Source organism: Ranitomeya variabilis, chromosome 7, assembly GCF_051348905.1.
Source record: "Ranitomeya variabilis isolate aRanVar5 chromosome 7, aRanVar5.hap1, whole genome shotgun sequence".
Lineage (NCBI taxonomy): Eukaryota > Metazoa > Chordata > Amphibia > Anura > Dendrobatidae > Ranitomeya > Ranitomeya variabilis.
The window spans coordinates 19,140,595-19,158,348 of NC_135238.1; the positions used below are offsets into that span (position 1 = coordinate 19,140,595).

Consider the following 17,754-nt stretch of genomic DNA (forward strand, 5'->3'; position numbering starts at 1 on the left):
CGGAGTGAACTACTAGCAAGTCACAATGACATGTTAAACTTTAGGTTGTGGCAGCTGTATCATGGAGGGCCACGAGAGTGTATTTAGTGTCCTCTCCTGGTTCTCCTAAATCTATAACATCCTGTGTTTTCTGCCAGGCTGCTGTAGACATTATCCCTATGTCAGAATAAATTCCATGTGTTTGGACGCGAACCAAGTAAATGTGTGTCGCTCTGCTGACAAGCGAGCCTCTGGAACCTGCCATGACTTGCTTCGCTCTCCTAACAGGACGCAGAAGTCGAAGAGACTGTCCTTATAAAGACACCAGAGCGATGGCACCGACCCCGGGAAGTGGCCCTAAAATAAAGGGATGCGGATGAGGACACAGTGATATTCATCAATAGGCTTTTATATAACTTACTAGATGGCAGCCCGATTCTAACGCATCGGGTATTCTAGAATATGTATGTAGTTTATTTATGAAGATTTTAGAATAATACATTGAATACACAGGATTCGGCCGGCCGCGACCAATTAGCGAAGCGTGGTTCAAATCCTGCGCCGATTCGCAGCCGGACTGCGCCTGTCGCTGATTGTTCGCGGCCGGCCATGTAGTATATAACAGCCCACGTAATAAATAGCACAGCCACGTAGTATATTGCACAGCCATGTAGTATATAGCACAGCCACGTAGTATATAGCACAGCCCACGGAGTATATAGCACAGCCCACGTAGTATATGACACAGCCCACGTAGTATATAGCACAGCCCACAGAGTTTATAACAGCCAACATAGCAAATAACACAGCCACGTAGTTTATAACAGCCCACGAAGCATATGACACAGCTCACGTAGTATATAACAGCCCACGCACGCAGTATATAACACAGCCCACGTAGTGTATAACACAGCCCACGTAGTGTATAACACAGCCCACATAGTGTATAACACAGGCCACGTAGTGTATAACACAGGCCACGTAATATATAACACAGGCCACGTAGTGTATAACACAGCCCACGTAGTATATTGCACAGCCCACACAGTATATAGCACAGCCCACGTAGTATATTGCCCAGCCACGTAGTATATTGCACAGCCCACGTAGTATATTGCACAGCCACGTAATATATTGCCCAGCGAGACCGCTACGTCATCATCTCGCGAGATCGCAGTGCATGGAGCAGTCACCGGAGCGTCGCAAGGAGCGGGAAAGGACGGTTCTGGATCCGAGGGGCCGACGGACGGTGAGTATATAATGATTTTTTATTTTTTAAATTATTTTTAACATTAGATCTTTTTACTATTGATGCCGCATATGCAGCATCAATAGTAAAAAGTTGGTCACACAGGGTTAATAGCAGCGGTAACGGAGTGCGTTACCCACGGCATAACGCGGTCTGTTACCGCTGCCATTAACCCTGTGTGAGCGCTGAGTGGAGGGGAGTTTGGAGCGGGCGCTGGGCACTGACTGTGGGGAGTAAGGAGCCATTTTGCCGCCAGTCTGTGCCCGTCGCTGATTGGTCGTGGCTGTTTTGCCACGACCAATCAGCGACTTGGATTTCCATGACAGACAGAGGCCGCGACCAATGAATATCCGTGACAGACAGAAGGACAGATGGAAGTGACCCTTAGACAATTATATAGTAGATACAATGAGAACTTAATAATGAGCGTCTAAAAAACCCTTCATTTTCCATTTTTCACCATTTGCTTGCTGTCCGTGAATTGCAACATGTTTGCTCGCATTCAGAATCCCATCATCCAAGTGTTGCAGCAAGTCAGAGATCTCTCTGTAACAAAGCCTGTGCTCTCAAGTTGGAAGGGACAGATTTTCAGTTGCTGGATGCAAAGAATACTGCTTTCATTCACTGACAGCAAGCAAGTCACACATGGTTAACTAGCTGAAAACATCAAACCTCCAAAAGAGGACGAGAACTGAAAATGCCTAAAATACAAACTCTTTTTTTTTTTTTTTTTTTTTAAATTAAAGGTACAAGATGAATGATGAATTGGATCTATATTATATAAAAACGGTGTTGCAGAACTATTAGTTATAGGATTAAAGGGAATCTGTGGGTAGGATCAACCATCCTAAACCGTCCGTGTGGGCATGTAGGTCATAGGAAGCTGAATAAAATGATACCTTGATATCTGCGATCCGATGTTTTAATCCCGAGAAATCTATGTTTTTCTTAATATGTAAATGAGCTGTTAAGATCTATGGGCGGGATATAGAATCTGCCTCCAGAGCTTACAGTAAATGAGGGAGAGATACCAGTGTGAGACATGTATATCAGGAGGGCAGACTATCAGTCATTACATGTCTCTACCACTCCTTTCAGTTACAATAAGCTTTGGAGGCAGATTTTCAGATTTTATGTCCCACCCATAGATCTTAACAGCTCATTTACATATTAAGAAAAATGTGGATTTCTCCGGAATAAGACATCGGATCTCAGATATCAAGGTGTCGTTTTACTCAGCTTCCTATGACCTACATGCCCATATGGACGGCTTAGGAAGGTTGATCCTACTCAAACTTTACATAAAGCATGGAAAACCCGATACCCTGTTTTTGCAGCAATTGTTCCGGAAAAAAAGCCAAGGAACAAAAATGTGTTTTTTTTTGTTTCTTCCACACAAATGCTTAGTGTGAAACGAATGGATCAGGGAGATGAGGTATTTGCTTCATTTAATTATCTTCACCATACTCCACCCCAGCTTCACACCACATATAGTCATGGGGGAGGTGTGGTGCGGGTTATTATTTTTTTTGCTATACTGCAAGTTTCTCTTTAAAAGGGCTGCTTAAAAAATGTACACACATACAAAAACAGCGCGATATTGGGCGAGCTACAACCTGTTGTGGTGTTAGAGACGACTTGGGTCATATTGCATATGCGTGGGGTTGGTGTGAGTGCTGTGCACTATATGGCCATATATATGGATCAGCGTATGCTTCTATTGTCAGTGGGTCATGCTGGCCTTCCTTTATACATAGGGTTAGGGTACTCTGGTTCGGAGATGGGGGCATAATTGTGTTGAGCTGATTATTTTATGGGGCTCCTTCTCTTCTAGTTAACCCCCTATTTTTCGTTCTTCAATCTTCACCATTTATCAGAAATCTTGATAAAATGAAGAACATTTTTCAAAACAGTCTATTAATAAGACTCTTATTGCCCATAACAACCAATCACAGCACAGCTTTTATTTTTATTCAGCTTTTTTAGAAATAAAAGCTGCGCTGTGATTGGTTGCTATGGACCGTACACTGTCTAACGCTAAGACTTGTTTTTAATGCCCATAGCAACCAATCACAGCGCAGGTTTCATTTTTCCTCAGCAGCTTTAGAAATAAAAGCTGCGCTGTGATTGGTTGCTATGGGCAATAAAACCGTTTTCAGCGTTAGACAGTTTTGATCAGTCTGGTCTTTGAGAGTCGGAGGTCTTCCGCGCCTTCACAGACAGGCAAGGCCGCTTCTTTAGTGCGGAATAACCCATGAATGTCTCCATTTACAGAGGCCCATGAAGCATTCTCTGTGTCCACGATGGAACACTGGAGGTTGTATTCAGCATGTCCTCGATACTTTACAATGCTCGCTTGTTCCCCTTCCTGTCTGGATTACATGGGAACGCAATAGAATAAACAATACTGTAACTTTAGGCCGGACACGTGTAGACAGCCACCTGTTGCCACTGCCGGTGGTGAATGTTGAGGGTTGTAGTATCACATCGAACCTCAGGGTGTAACATGGCCATGGCCACCGCTCCATCACCCCGTCAGGACAACCTCTATGGAAGCCATATTGACTATCACCCAACTTTTTCAGAAAACCTACCCCCTGTTAGGGCATTAAGAGTTAATTGAGGCCGTTACAAGGGGCGTCTTTCGATCTGGAGGACATGTCTTGTCCTCCATTGCATTGACAGCTCATTTATTTCAACAGACATTGTGCAATACTTCATTTCACCTGTGGTGGCGCTGTAGGGAAATTGAACACTTACAAGCACCAGTCCCCACTGATCACTGAGGGCGATCGCTTGTGATCTTCCTATAATAATGGGGTCTTTAGTACAAGTAGGGTTTGTCCGAAGCGGAGAAACCACCCCTTCCAATTCCCAACATGCAGTTCTTCCTATGATTTTGGGAGGGTTCTTCGTAGCTTCCCTCTGGCGTAAGGTGTTTGTGCTGACATAGATGAAGCTATTCACCATTTTTGTCAGGCGTTACCCTTTTATCTACTTCCTGTGCATTGTCTGTGAACCCCATGGAAGATCCTGAGACTTCTATGAAATAAGCCAGTTTTGCGATTTCCTTGCCCCCATGAACAATGACTATTGATATAAACACGTCGGTCGGCCGCTACATAGGGGTCCGAAAAAAAAGATGCCTGAGATTACTTAAAGGGGTTAACCCCTTCCTGACTTAGTATGTCGTATGAGGAGCCTCAAGAGCTAACGGCAGCGAATAGAGATAACTCCGATCGCTGCTGATTAATCATCACAGGGAGATAATTTAATGCTAAGGCAGCCTGGGCCTGCTGAAGGACCCCATTGTCACCATCTTGGTGCTCCTATTTAGCCCAGCCATAGTCATTTTCCTATAAGCTGCAGTATTACAGCATTTAGAACAAGCGATCAAAACTATTGCAGGTTCAAATCCTCCAGCAATGAAAAAAAAATGTTTTCAAAATATTAACAGAATAAAAAATATATAAAAGCTTAAAATAAACCCAGCAAAAAAAATAAAAAAAGTAAACATCATTGGTATCGCCACATTCGTAAAACTCCCTCTCGGGTCCTGAACTCGGACAGTTTTACCCAGTCTGTCCCTGTAAAGGCGACCTCTCAAAAGGAGAAAAATGGCCAATTTCTGTTCTTATTTTATTCCCGCGGCTCCCTTGGGAATGCTAGGATTTTTTTAAAGTTTTTTCTTAGTGCAAATTTTTATAGTCTTTACAAGGGGACACGCCCCCAAGGACTCCTGTGAGCCACTCCCCCTTGGCAAAGACCATAAAAATTAGTACTAAAAAGGCCTGTATCTCTGGATCCGTATGGCAGATTTTAAAAAAATACTTAGGGGAGCAGCGGGAATAAAATAAGAGCATTACTGGACACTTGTAATCCGGTGACAAGTTCCCTTTAAAAAACGTTGTGGGAATTGGGATGATGTAGGGAGGCAAAATGGGCAAGAAGTGTAAAAACAAGGCCTGGTCTGTCGACTGAAAGCACAATTATACCAGGGCTGTTAATTAGTGACTGTTTGCTCTCATTTGTCCCACTTTCATGCTTTAAGCAAAGAAATGATTCCCGTTGTTTGTTATTTGTGCGTCAACAAAAACAACTTTATTGCATCTGCCCGGCCTGACAATTGCCATTTTGTATAAGAGGAGTACACGTAATGATCCGCCGATGGTCGGTATGTGCTCCTTTAAATGTCTGCATGAGGCATATCAGTAGATGTTATCAGAGGAGTCTCTGAGCTAAAGGAATGAAGGCTCCGCAGGGAAATTTCTACAACTTTTCTTTTTTTTTTTAGCTTTTCTATTCACATCCAAAGCTAAATTCTCTCAGCTTGTTGTTGTCAGAGAGCAGTGCATTCTGGGTGCTCAGTGACATTGTCAGTTTAGCGGTCAGGGTCACATGACTGACGTGGGAAAATGGCGTGAAATAACTCCTGTTGTGGGGTCTGACCACCGATTATCTCCGCGGCTCCATGCCTTTAATAGCAAATTATAGCCAAAACATCTGGCATGTTTCCAACTTGTCCGATTTTCTCTGGTTTCGGGGGCTGTCAGGCAGTTATATGCACAGACAGGCCGGGTCCTCCAGCGTGAGAGACCCCCTTTGTAAAGTTTTGCACTGATTATTAGATGAATATACTGAACTGTAGACCAACCTCAATTAAAGGGTTGTATCCTATCCATAGTATGGGGATAACTTGCTGAATATTGAGGGTCTGACCACTGATCCGACCCGAGAACAGGGGCTTATGGTAAAGGTGCCCATGATTGATCTCCGCTCCATTCATTGTCAATAGGGCTGCTGGAGAAAGCAGGTGCCACACAAGATCCATTTATGACGGAGATACTGAGCCCCTTTCTAGATATCGGTGGGGAAGTCTCTCCAGCAAGTTATCAGGCAAGCCAAGACCTCCAAAGGGAGAGACACTCTTTATAAAGTTCTCCACTGGTTAAAAGATGAGCATAGTAGATGGAGGGACCCTTCCCACCCTTTATTATCTCAGAATTCTCAAATAGGACATTTTATTGGGTTGCCCATGTAGCTAACGGACATGCCGAATCCTCCAGAGCGAGAGACACTCTTTGTAGAGTTCTCCACTGGTTAAAAGATGAGGATAGTAGATGGAAGGACCCTTCCCACCCTTTATTATCTCAGAATTCTCAAATAGGGCATTTTGTTGAGTTGCCCGTGTAGCTAACGGACATGCCAAATCCATGCCAGAGCGAGAGACACTCTTTATAGAGTTGTCCACTAGTTACTTATTGAAGAGAGTGAATCCAGACACCCCCTTTGAGAGATATATGTGTGTATATATATATTACATACATACATACATACACATTTGGGTGTTTTTTTTTATTTTACCCAATTGTACTGATTTGACAATTATTTCCTATTTTTATAGGTCTTGGGTTGCGTATTTCATAAGGGGGATATCTGGATTGTAAAATCTGTTAAGAACTTTATTTTGAAAAATTTTACCCAATTTTACAGATATGACAATTATTATTATTTCTTTATTTTTTACTTATAGGTTTTGGGATCGCATGATGTTTGTCGGCTGAGGAGATGCTTATAACCAAAATTGGACCCCATTTCCTGTCATGTGCGGAAACAACGGTGACGACTTCTCCTTGAGAGGATTTCCCTACTTGGTTTTTAACTTTAGGACCCGGGGTATGTCAGACTTTTTGTGATTTTTTTTAATTTTTTTTATTTTAAAGGTGCTTTTTTTTTTTGTAAACCAACACAAAAATGACGACCTCATCCATAAGGAGACAGATGAAGAACATTGTCAATAATTATTCAGAGGCGGAGATCAAAGTTAGGGAAGCCACCTCCAACGATCCTTGGGGTCCTTCCAGCTCCCTCATGACGGAGATTGCCGACTTGACCTATAACGTGGTGGCTTTTTCGGAAATCATGAGCATGATCTGGAAGAGGCTCAATGACCACGGTAAGAACTGGAGACATGTTTACAAAGCCTTGACCCTTCTGGATTATCTCATCAAGACCGGATCGGAGAGAGTGTCCCACCAGTGCAAGGAAAACATATTTGCCATACAGACGCTGAAAGATTTCCAGTACATCGACCGGGACGGGAAAGACCAAGGGATTAACGTGAGGGAAAAGTCGAAACAGTTGGTGAGCCTCTTGAAAGACGACGAGAGGTTGAAGGGCGAAAGGGCCCAGGCACTTAAGACCAAAGAGCGAATGGCTCAGGTGGCCACAGGAGTCGGGAGCAACAATCAGATCAGTTTTGGTCGCGGCTCTAGCCAGCCCAACCTGTCCACCAGCTACTCTGAGCAAGACTATGGGAAATCTGGTGGTTCTCCGGCATCGTACCATGGATGTGAGTATCTGCATTGCTTTCCGTGCCTCTCATTGAGCTGATAATAACACTCTTGGATTCTAAGATTACGGTCAACCTAGCCCACCAGGATACGAGGTGATCATCTACGTGAGCCCTTTTAACATCACAGTAGTCTCCAAAGATCCTACAGCAGACAACCCCATTTGTTCCTAAGGACTTTTCCTTATAAGATGAACCACAAAGGACCTATTAGGCCTCAATGATGATATATCCTGGTGGGCTAGTGATTCCTAGAGTGACCACCAAGTCTACAAAATAGTTCTGTGTTGCATTGCTTTATAGGAGAGTTATTTTTTTTTTCCTTTTCTTACATTAGTGCCTAATATAAAGACTAAAATTCCCAGAAGTGAACCAGCAGGGAATGCGGAGAAATAGGAGCTTAGATAAATGAGTGCTCTATGCATAGCTGTCAATAGTCCCAATTTCCAGCAAATTTGATGCCGTCCCAGGCCAAAAATGGGCGGATTTTATGTAAACGCCACCCAAAATTAGGCATTACTAGTTGTTCCCAGGCAGAACTTAACGTATGCTACCATGTATATGTGATGTTGGTTGCCTTTATTTGTGGCCTGAGAGTCATTTAAGTTTACTTTTTGGGGAATTATTGTGGCTCATTCCCTCCATTCACACCCAGAGCTGTTTTCAGAATTCGGCTGGTTGTCTTTGGAAACAGTAATTTAATCCCACGTTGTGGTCGGTCATGTGACCTCAGATCTTAGCTCTAACTTTGCAGCCGTCATTTGATTTCCCATGGTGCACTCCTTCCCGGTAACGGGAAATGAGCAGAATTCTGAATTCAGCTCCGGAGGTGAACGTCAGTGTAACATGAAGATCCGGATAAGTGGTGTCTCCTTTGATACAACTGTGAATCGGTTTGATCAGCGCGGCGTCGGTATGTATAATGCGCCATTCCTATACATACGGTGTCAAAATACACAAATCCTGCTCTCCACCCTCTGGCTTTATCTTTCCCGGATAATCCAATTTAGGCTTCTTTTGAAATGAAGAATGACGTTCTGCCGGCCGACATTCAAAGTCGAAATTAATTATCCCTCAAAGAGTCGGCACGCCAAGGGATTTCCCTTTTTTTTTTTTAAGCCTCAGGCAGAAGGAATTTGCTGCGATTTGCACTTACTCTTGTACAATAAATGCCGGGTGTCATGTAGATATTGCACCCAGCTTTCCCATAGATCTGAACGGCAAATTCACCCAGTTATGCAGCAAGGGATGTAACGCTGCAGTACATGTGGCCTGCAAGAGCAGGAGGGATATCAGGTGTGAGCCAATATGGCCATGTTCAGATGTAGCAGATATGCTGCTGAGAAAAATCTGCAGCAAAATCCGCATGTGATTTTTAAAACCCAATTCACATATAGCAGAAAAAAATCTGCATGAACATCTGCAGCGCACTCATTCTTATGTGGCTTTGTGGGCGGGAATCTGTGGACAGAGCCACGCCAGGGTGTCAGGGCATGCTGGGAGTTGTAGGTTGGCAACAGCTGAGGAGCCATAGGTTGGCATCCTCTGAGAGTTCCTATATGAGGAGTGTCTCCATGCAGCTCTTGTTTCCCTGCATTGTTGGTCTATGACACAGACGCATCATGTGATGACATCAGCACTCCCCGTATATCAGGACATAATATACAGGACGGACGGTCTCTGCGCTCGCTCATTGTCTCTCTGTTGTCTCACCCACCCCCGCCATCCAGTCATGTGTGATGCCCTATCAGGTAAGTGTGTCGCACTAGTGCATGCTTTCTTGTGTAAGGCCGGTGGTCCGCTGCAGTTGCGGAGTTGCATGGTACATCCCCTCCCATAATGCTCCCTCAATACACAGACCCACTCTTCATAAGAAGCCCGCTGATGCCAGCTCTCATAAACAGCTGATTGTACCAAGACTGGCTCCTATTGTGGCCGCTCCACGTGACCTCCCTGTATACGAAAATCAAGACCCCCAATATCCAGATCAACGTAAAATCCCTTTCATCCGGCAGTCTGACAATTCTGCTAGGTCAGGGCGCATTCACATTGGCTTTGCAGCGTCTGCTTTCGGTATACACAGCAGGAAAGACCCCCGACTAGAGCGGAGCAGCGGGATTCCCAGGACCCTGGTCGAAGCGGCCATGTTGGTAGTCCGTGGCCACCAGACCAGAGCCTCCCACCTGCAGAGGCATCCCCAGCGCCTCTTCCATAATATTCAGATTGCCGCAGGTAGGAGGAGGTCTGCAGGGCCCTGTCTGGTGGCCACGGACTACTGACATGGCCGCCGCTGGACCCGGCTGGTGGGAATCTTTTTGCTCTGGTCCTGACATGTCTAACAAATCTAACCCCAATTATCCACAGTAACTACGACTAATTCCCTGCCCAGATGTGAGTGCACATCGCGTACGTCTGCTGGTAAGACCTTATGCACATGACGTCTGAACCCTAAAATCCATCGTCCTGTGTGGGCCTGCCCCCAAAAAAGTAATGCCGGATTAAAGGAATTTCATTTTAGGCCTCCCATGTGGAATGAAAGTTCTAGATCCTTCGTTTGATAATTCAGCATCCGTCCTGTCAATGGCAGATAAAAGGAATTGTGCATGGAAAGGAATTCCAAAAACATCCGGCCCCTTCTATCAAGGTCACGGTACATCGGACGCCTCTGTCAGGGGCTGCCTGTATGGCTGGGGAGGGGATTTGGGGCCTAGAGCTTTGCATGGCGTAACGTGGCAGTGCCCTCTACATACGGTATTACCTATAATCCTTGTTTTATTGTAATATTTGGGACCTATGGGAGCAGAATATTCTGAGAATGTGCCAACATAGTATTACCGCAGACACCCCAGTATTACCGCAGACACCCCAGTATTACCGCAGACACCTAGTATTACCACAGACATCCCAGTATTACCGCAGACACCCCAGTATTACCCCAGACACCCCAGTATTACCGCAGACACCCCAGTATTACCGCAGACACCCCAGTATTACCACAGACACCTAGTATTACCACAGACATCCCAGTATTACCGCAGACACCCCAGTATTACCGCAGACACCCCAGTATTACCGCAGACACCCAGTATTACCGCAGACACCCAGTATTACTGCAGACACCCCAGTATTACCGCAGACACCTAGTATTACCGCAGACACCTAGTATTACCAGACACCCCAGTATTACCGCAGACACCTAGTATTACCAGACATCCCAGTATTACCACAGACATCCCAGTATTACCGCAGACACCCCAGTATTACCGCAGACACCTAGTATTACCACAGACACCCCAGTATTACCGCAGACACCTAGTATTACCACAGACATCCCAGTATTACCGCAGACACCCCAGTATTACCGCAGACACCTAGTATTACCCCAGACACCCCAGTATTACCGCAGACACCCCAGTATTACCGCAGACACCTAGTATTACCACAGACACCCCAGTATTACCGCAGACACCTAGTATTACCACAGACATCCCAGTATTACCGCAGACACCCCAGTATTACCGCAGACACCTAGTATTACCACAGACATCCCAGTATTACCGCAGACATCCCAGTATTACCGCAGACACCCCAGTATTACCGCAGACACCTAGTATTACCCCAGACACCCCAGTATTACCGCAGACACCCCAGTATTACCGCAGACACCTAGTATTACCGCAGACACCCCAGTATTACTGCAGACACCCCAGTATTACTGCAGACACCCCAGTATTAGCGCAGACACCCCAGTATTACCGCAGACATCCCAGTATTACCGCAGACACCTAGTATTACCACAGACATCCCAGTATTACCACAGACACCCCAGTATTACCGCAGACACCTAGTATTACCCCAGACACCCCAGTATTACCGCAGACACCCCAGTATTACCGCAGACATCCCAGTATTACCGCAGACACCTAGTATTACCGCAGACACCCCAGTATTACCGCAGACACCCAGTATTACCGCAGACACCTAGTATTACCACAGAAAGCCCAGTATTACCGCAGACACCCCAGTATTACCGCAGACACCCCAGTATTACCGCAGACACCCCAGTATTACCACAGACACCCCAGTATTACCAGACACCTAGTATTACCGCAGACACCCCAGTATTACCGCAGACACCCCAGTATTACCGCAGACACACCAGTATTACTGCAGACACCCCAGTATTACCGCAGATACCCCAGTATTACCGCAGACACCTAGTATTACCACAGACAGCCCAGTATTACCGCAGACACCCCAGTATTACCGCAGACACCCCAGTATTACCGCAGACACCTAGTATTACCGCAGACACCCCAGTATTACCGCAGACACCCCAGTGTTACCGCAGACACCTAGCGTTACCGCAGACACCCCAGTATTACCGCAGACACCCCAGTATTACCACAGACACCTAGTATTACCACAGACACCCCAGTATTACCACAGACACCTAGTATTACCGCAGACACCCCAGTATTACCAGACACCCCAGTATTACCACAGACACCCCAGTATTACCGCAGACACCCCAGTATTACCGCAGACACCCCAGTATTACCGCAGACACCCCAGTATTACCGCAGATACCCCAGTATTACCGCAGACACCTAGTATTACCACAGACAGCCCAGTATTACCGCAAACACCCCAGTATTACCGCAGACACCCCAGTATTACCGCAGACACCCCAGTATTACCGCAGACACCCCAGTATTACCGCAGACACCCAGTATTACTGCAGACACCTAGTATTACCACAGACAGCCCAGTATTACCGCAGACACCCCAGTATTACCGCAGACACACCAGTATTACCACAGACACCCCAGTGTTACCGCAGACACCCCAGTGTTACCGCAGACACCCCAATATTACCGCAGACACCCCAGTATTACCGCAGACACCCCAGTATTACCGCAGACACCCCAGTATTACCGCAGATACCCCAGTATTACCGCAGACACCTAGTATTACCACAGACAGCCCAGTATTACCGCAAACACCCCAGTATTACCGCAGACACCCCAGTATTACCGCAGACACCCCAGTATTACCGCAGACACCCCAGTATTACCGCAGACACCCAGTATTACTGCAGACACCTAGTATTACCACAGACAGCCCAGTATTACCGCAGACACCCCAGTATTACCGCAGACACACCAGTATTACCACAGACACCCCAGTGTTACCGCAGACACCCCAGTGTTACCGCAGACACCCCAATATTACCGCAGACACCCCAGTATTACCGCAGACACCCCAGTATTACCGCAGACACCTAGTATTACCACAGACACCCCAGTATTACTGCAGACACCTAGTATTACCACAGACACCCCAGTATTACCGCAGACACCCCAGTATTACCGCAGACACCCCAGTATTACCGCAGACACCCCAGTATTACCGCAGACACCTAGTATTACCAAAGACACCCCAGTGTTACCGCAGACACCCCAGTATTACCGCTGAGCACCCTCCATACAGTGCTGGCTGTGTTACAGAGCTGGCACCACAAGTCTATCGCTGTGAGTTATCTCCAATTCCAGAAATATAAAGGGGTATTCCCATCTCCAAGATTCTGTCCCAATATGTAGTAGGTGTAATAATAATAATAATGACAAATACCTCCAGTTAGAATTGTAGTATAGTTTTTCTGATTCGCTATGTCTCTTTCTTCATGCACAGGCATTACAGGACCTTAGGTATCCATGGTTACGACCACTGATATAGTGACAGTTAGCTAGTTGCTAGTGGTTGTAACCATGGATACTTAAGATCCTGCAATGCCTGCACATGAGGAAAGAGACATAGCAAATCAGAAGAACTATACTACAGGTATTTGCTAATATTATTATTACTACTCCTACTACATATTGGGATAGGGTGTTGGAGATGGGAATAGCCCTTCAAAGTCTTAGATGCCGCTGCAAATCGTGACAGCATCATTTAAGCAGTTAGAAATGGGGGAAGGTGTTCCTTCCGACACCCATCGGCCCACCCCAACATGTCACTATCACGGCAGCCGGTGGGCCTACTAAAGCCCCCCTGTATCTGTTGTGTGTGTTGTTGGACTTCAAAAGGCGAAAAGTCATTTTACAATATTGCACTATCACAGAATTGAAGTATATTTTACAAGCAATCAAGTGATCGCTGGTCCAAGTCCTCAATAAAAATGTTAAAAATTAAAAAAAAAAAATAAATTTCACATCACCTTCTCCCGTAACTTAGAAAAATCTTTAAAAAAAATAAAAGTATCACGTTTGGTATAACATTGCCACGTGCATAATAAACATCTATGATCCACAAAGTGACATAAAAAAAATTCAAAATGGCAGAATCACAATTTATTGGTGATTTCGCCTCCTCTTCCAGGGGTCCCCAAAGTGCTATCAATAAAATCTACAGTTTGCATCACAAAAATAATGAAACAAACAAAAAAAACAAGCCCTGATACAAGTCCAACAATTAGAGAAATGATAGGCGAGGAGGAAAAATCGAAAGCGAGGAGGCCCCTGTGTCATCTGTCACCATATTACCTTCCTGATTAGATTAGATTTACAGGCAATTCTTCTTCAGATTACATTACTGCATTTTTTATTTTATTTTCCAGATTATATATTTCCTGTTTATCACCCCCATTATGTAGTTTTATTAGATTATTTTGCCATTATTTTATTTAGCCGTACGTTTTATGCGATCTGATTATTATTTACGATCAGATTATTGATCGCTCAGTTTTATGATGGCAGATTATTTATCATCATATTGTGAACGATTGTATTTTATATTACCGGATTATGTCACCATGGTGGTACTGAATTATATAACAGTAGGCTATATCCATTTATATTATACAGATTATACATTGATTGTGAGGAATTGATTTATGGGACTTATAAGGGGAGAATTCACCCCAATCCATCTTTTAACCGCTCCATAATCTCTGATCCCCGTGGTCTGGATTCACAGACGCTCATGTTAATGAACTGTCACTGCTTTCATATAGATTTCCCCTTTTAAGAACATATGGGGGGTAAATCCATGCATCTACACGCAGCAAATATGTAAAGTAATCCTATGTACAATCCCGACCTCTTAGGATTTGCGTAGAATTGAGTGTGTGACAGGTGCCACCATATGCCATCTCCCCGCCGGCCCGCCCGGTGGCCACGGTTCTGGCGCAGAGGATAAACAGATGGTGTGCGGGGAATCCTGCTTTAGTGATTAGCAGAATTGGGAAGTAATTTCTCATACGCTGAAGGGCGAGCGGGAGGGAAAAACCGTCCCATTCCGCCCATCGTTGGGGGCGGGGGAATCCCAGATACAGGAATTTGTATTTTACTCATGATCAGATTTTATTATTTTTTATTAGAGCACCATTTATTCCATGGCTACAAGGGATGGGTGAGGATACAATAGATAAGGGTAGAGGTGGTGGTATGGTGTAACGAGGGTTACTGCAGGTTGTAGGCTTGTCGGAAGAGGTAGGTTCCTTTTGAAGGTTTCCGTGGTATGCGAGAGTCTGATGTGCTGGGGTAGAGAGTTCCAGAGTATAGGGGGAAGCACGGGAGAAATCTTGTCTGCGATTGTGGGAGGAGGAGATAAGAGGGGAGTAGAGAAGGAGATCTTGTGAGGATCGGAGGTTGCGTGTAGGTAAGTACCGGGAGAAGAGGTCACAGATGTATGGAGGAGACAGGTTGTGGATGGCTTTGTATGTCATGGTTAGGGTATTGAACTGGAGTCTCTGGTCAATGGGGAGCCAGTGAAGGGATTGACAGAGGGGAGAGGCTGGGGAATAGCGGGGGGACAGGTGGATTAGTCGGGCAGCAGAGTTTAGGATAGATTGGAGGGGTGCGGGAGTGTTAAAAGGGAGGCCACAGAACAGGAGGTTGCAGTAGTCAAGGCGGGAGATGATGAGGGCATGCACTAGTGTTTTTGCAGATTCTTGGTTAAGGAATGTGCAGATCCGAGAAATATTTTTGAGTTGTAGTTAGCAGGAAGTGGAAAGGGCTTGGATGTGTGGGTGGAAGGAGAAGGCAGAGTCAAGGGGAGAGTGAGCAGCCATTGATTTTGATGGATAGTTCCATTGGGAGGGTTGGGAAAAGATGTTGAATTCTGACTTGTCCATATTAAGCTTTCGAAATTGAACAGCGAAGAAGGATGGAATAGACAGACATTGTGGGATTCTGGTCAGTAAGGAGGTGATATCGGGTCCAGAGAGGTAGATCTGTGTCAGCATAGAGGTGATACTGAAAGAAGTGGGACTCTATGAGCTGTCCCAGGCGGAACCGAAGGTGTAGATGGAGAAGAGCAGGGGTCCTACAACTGAACCTTGGGGGACACAAACAGGGGACGACATGCGGAGGAGGTGTGTGAGTAGGAGACGCTGAATGCCCGATCTGTTAGGTATGAGAAGATCCGAGATAGGGGCAACATGTGGAGAAGTTATGTGCCGACACCATCTGTTGTTCACTCCTCTATAGCGTGAGCTGAGACGAACCAGACCTTCAAAAGACTTTGGGTGTGTTCAAGGAAAACCAGTAGCATAACATCCAAAAATAGAAAGAAAAATCTCACTCACCGTCTCTTTAAAACGTCAACACTTTAATTGAAAAGTTAAAACATCAGGTTGCAGGGGTGAATGGAATACACGGAGGACAACAGTCGTTTCACACCAGTCTTCAATAGGTCCTTGCATAACAACGACTGTTGTCCTCCGCGTACTCCGTTCACATTTGCAACCTGATGTTTTAACTTTTCAATTAAAGTGTTGACGTTTTAAAGATCCGGTGAGTGAGACTTTTCCTTCTATTTTTGGATGCAAGATAGGGCCAAGTCTGCGATGCCAGGAGATGAGAGAGTCTGTAGTAAGAGGGAATGGTCCAACATGTGGAAGACTGAGGACAGGTCCAGGAGGAAGAGGACAGAGTAGTGTCGCTTCGCTTTGGCGGTAGGTAGGTAGGTCATTGGTGACTTTAGTCAGAGCAGTTTCGGTCTAATAATGTGGTCGGAAGCCGGATTGTAACTGGTCAAAGAGTGAGAAGGAGGAGAAGTGGGAGGACAGATATTACCCCAACCCATCAATCCTATTATTGGGCTATGACGGTTGCCTTGAGATCGGAGCTATCATGGATGATTAGATGTCAAGGTACCTCACATTTCTGTGTCTGGGAAATCTGGGTGACCACCAGTATGGCACCATTATGGCTCCCTCAGAGGCTACCACCCAGTAATCCCTCCTGTCAAGTTTTCTTAGTGACCATAAAGATCATTAGAAGTTGTCATGACATTTGTCTTGGATTAACAAGAGGGTATCTAACCCCAGGCCCTATTTTGACTTCTTTATTAAGCTCTGTCCCCTCATTTTCTGCCCCAGATGTCATTTGGTGTGAGGCAGGCACAGTCTCCCCCTCTCGGAAAGCTCTGTCCCAGCGTTCCATGTCCTTGTCACAGGAATTCCGGGAATGAGGCCTTGTGACCCCTGTACATCCCATACCCCGGCCCTTGCTTCCTGTCTGGGGGCCCCTAGCATTGAGAGGTCTAGGATGCATCACGCAGGGGGTTACGTGCTGCTATATTTTGGGAATTCTTATGGTTATACGGTCCCATTATGATGCCATGCCGGACAGCTGTGTGTCTGTTCGCAGTTGCACAATACAGTATGTCCATGACTGAAATTCCCACGGTTTTATGAAACAGCGAAGGGGACGGGGGTGGATTATTCTTAATCTTACATTTCCTTTCAAAATGCCTCCTCTTGTTAGAAATGCTCTCCGTCGCAGCTACTGAGATTAACACCCGGCTTTCCCGAAACCCAGAAGGGCAAATCTACCCAGTAATACCATCCCCAAATCCATATAACCAAACATTGCAGTCAGGATGTTGACTTCGAGGGGTTGTCCATCGGGGGAAAAAATGGACAAAGTGCTCAGAGTAGTAAAAAAATAAAAGAAACGATATTCAGCAATTCCCCCATTGCTCCCATTCCATCATTTACTGGGTTCCTACTGGTCTCTATGTGTTGGTCTCGTCTCGTCACTGCTCAGCCAATCACTGTCTGGATCTGGGGCCCGCCTCAGCTACTGATTGGCTATCCAGCATTCCCTGTCTGTTAAAGCAGGCAAAGGAAATTAATAAATGTAGATTTTTTTTCTATTAACCCTCT

General features: G+C 45.4%; 2 protein-coding genes across 5 annotated transcripts in view; one reads left to right on the plus strand and one right to left on the minus strand.

The window, feature by feature from the left end:
- Nucleotides 1-17,754, minus strand: part of B9D1 (B9 domain containing 1) — a 180,494-nt gene that overhangs the window by 31,259 nt on the left and 131,481 nt on the right. The gene's annotated exons all lie outside the window — the stretch shown is intronic.
- EPN2 (epsin 2) overlaps nucleotides 1-17,754 on the plus strand; it is a 55,211-nt gene that overhangs the window by 15,533 nt on the left and 21,924 nt on the right. For 3 of the 4 annotated variants that reach the window (XM_077274381.1, XM_077274379.1, XM_077274382.1), the window contains exon 2: nucleotides 6,762-7,580. In XM_077274381.1, the coding sequence (XP_077130496.1) occupies nucleotides 6,983-7,580 (598 nt within the window). In that variant the 5' untranslated portion in view covers nucleotides 6,762-6,982. Of the gene's footprint in view, nucleotides 1-3,373; nucleotides 3,452-6,761; nucleotides 7,581-17,754 lie in introns of those variants that run through there. The other variant, XM_077274380.1, reaches the window with a different exon arrangement.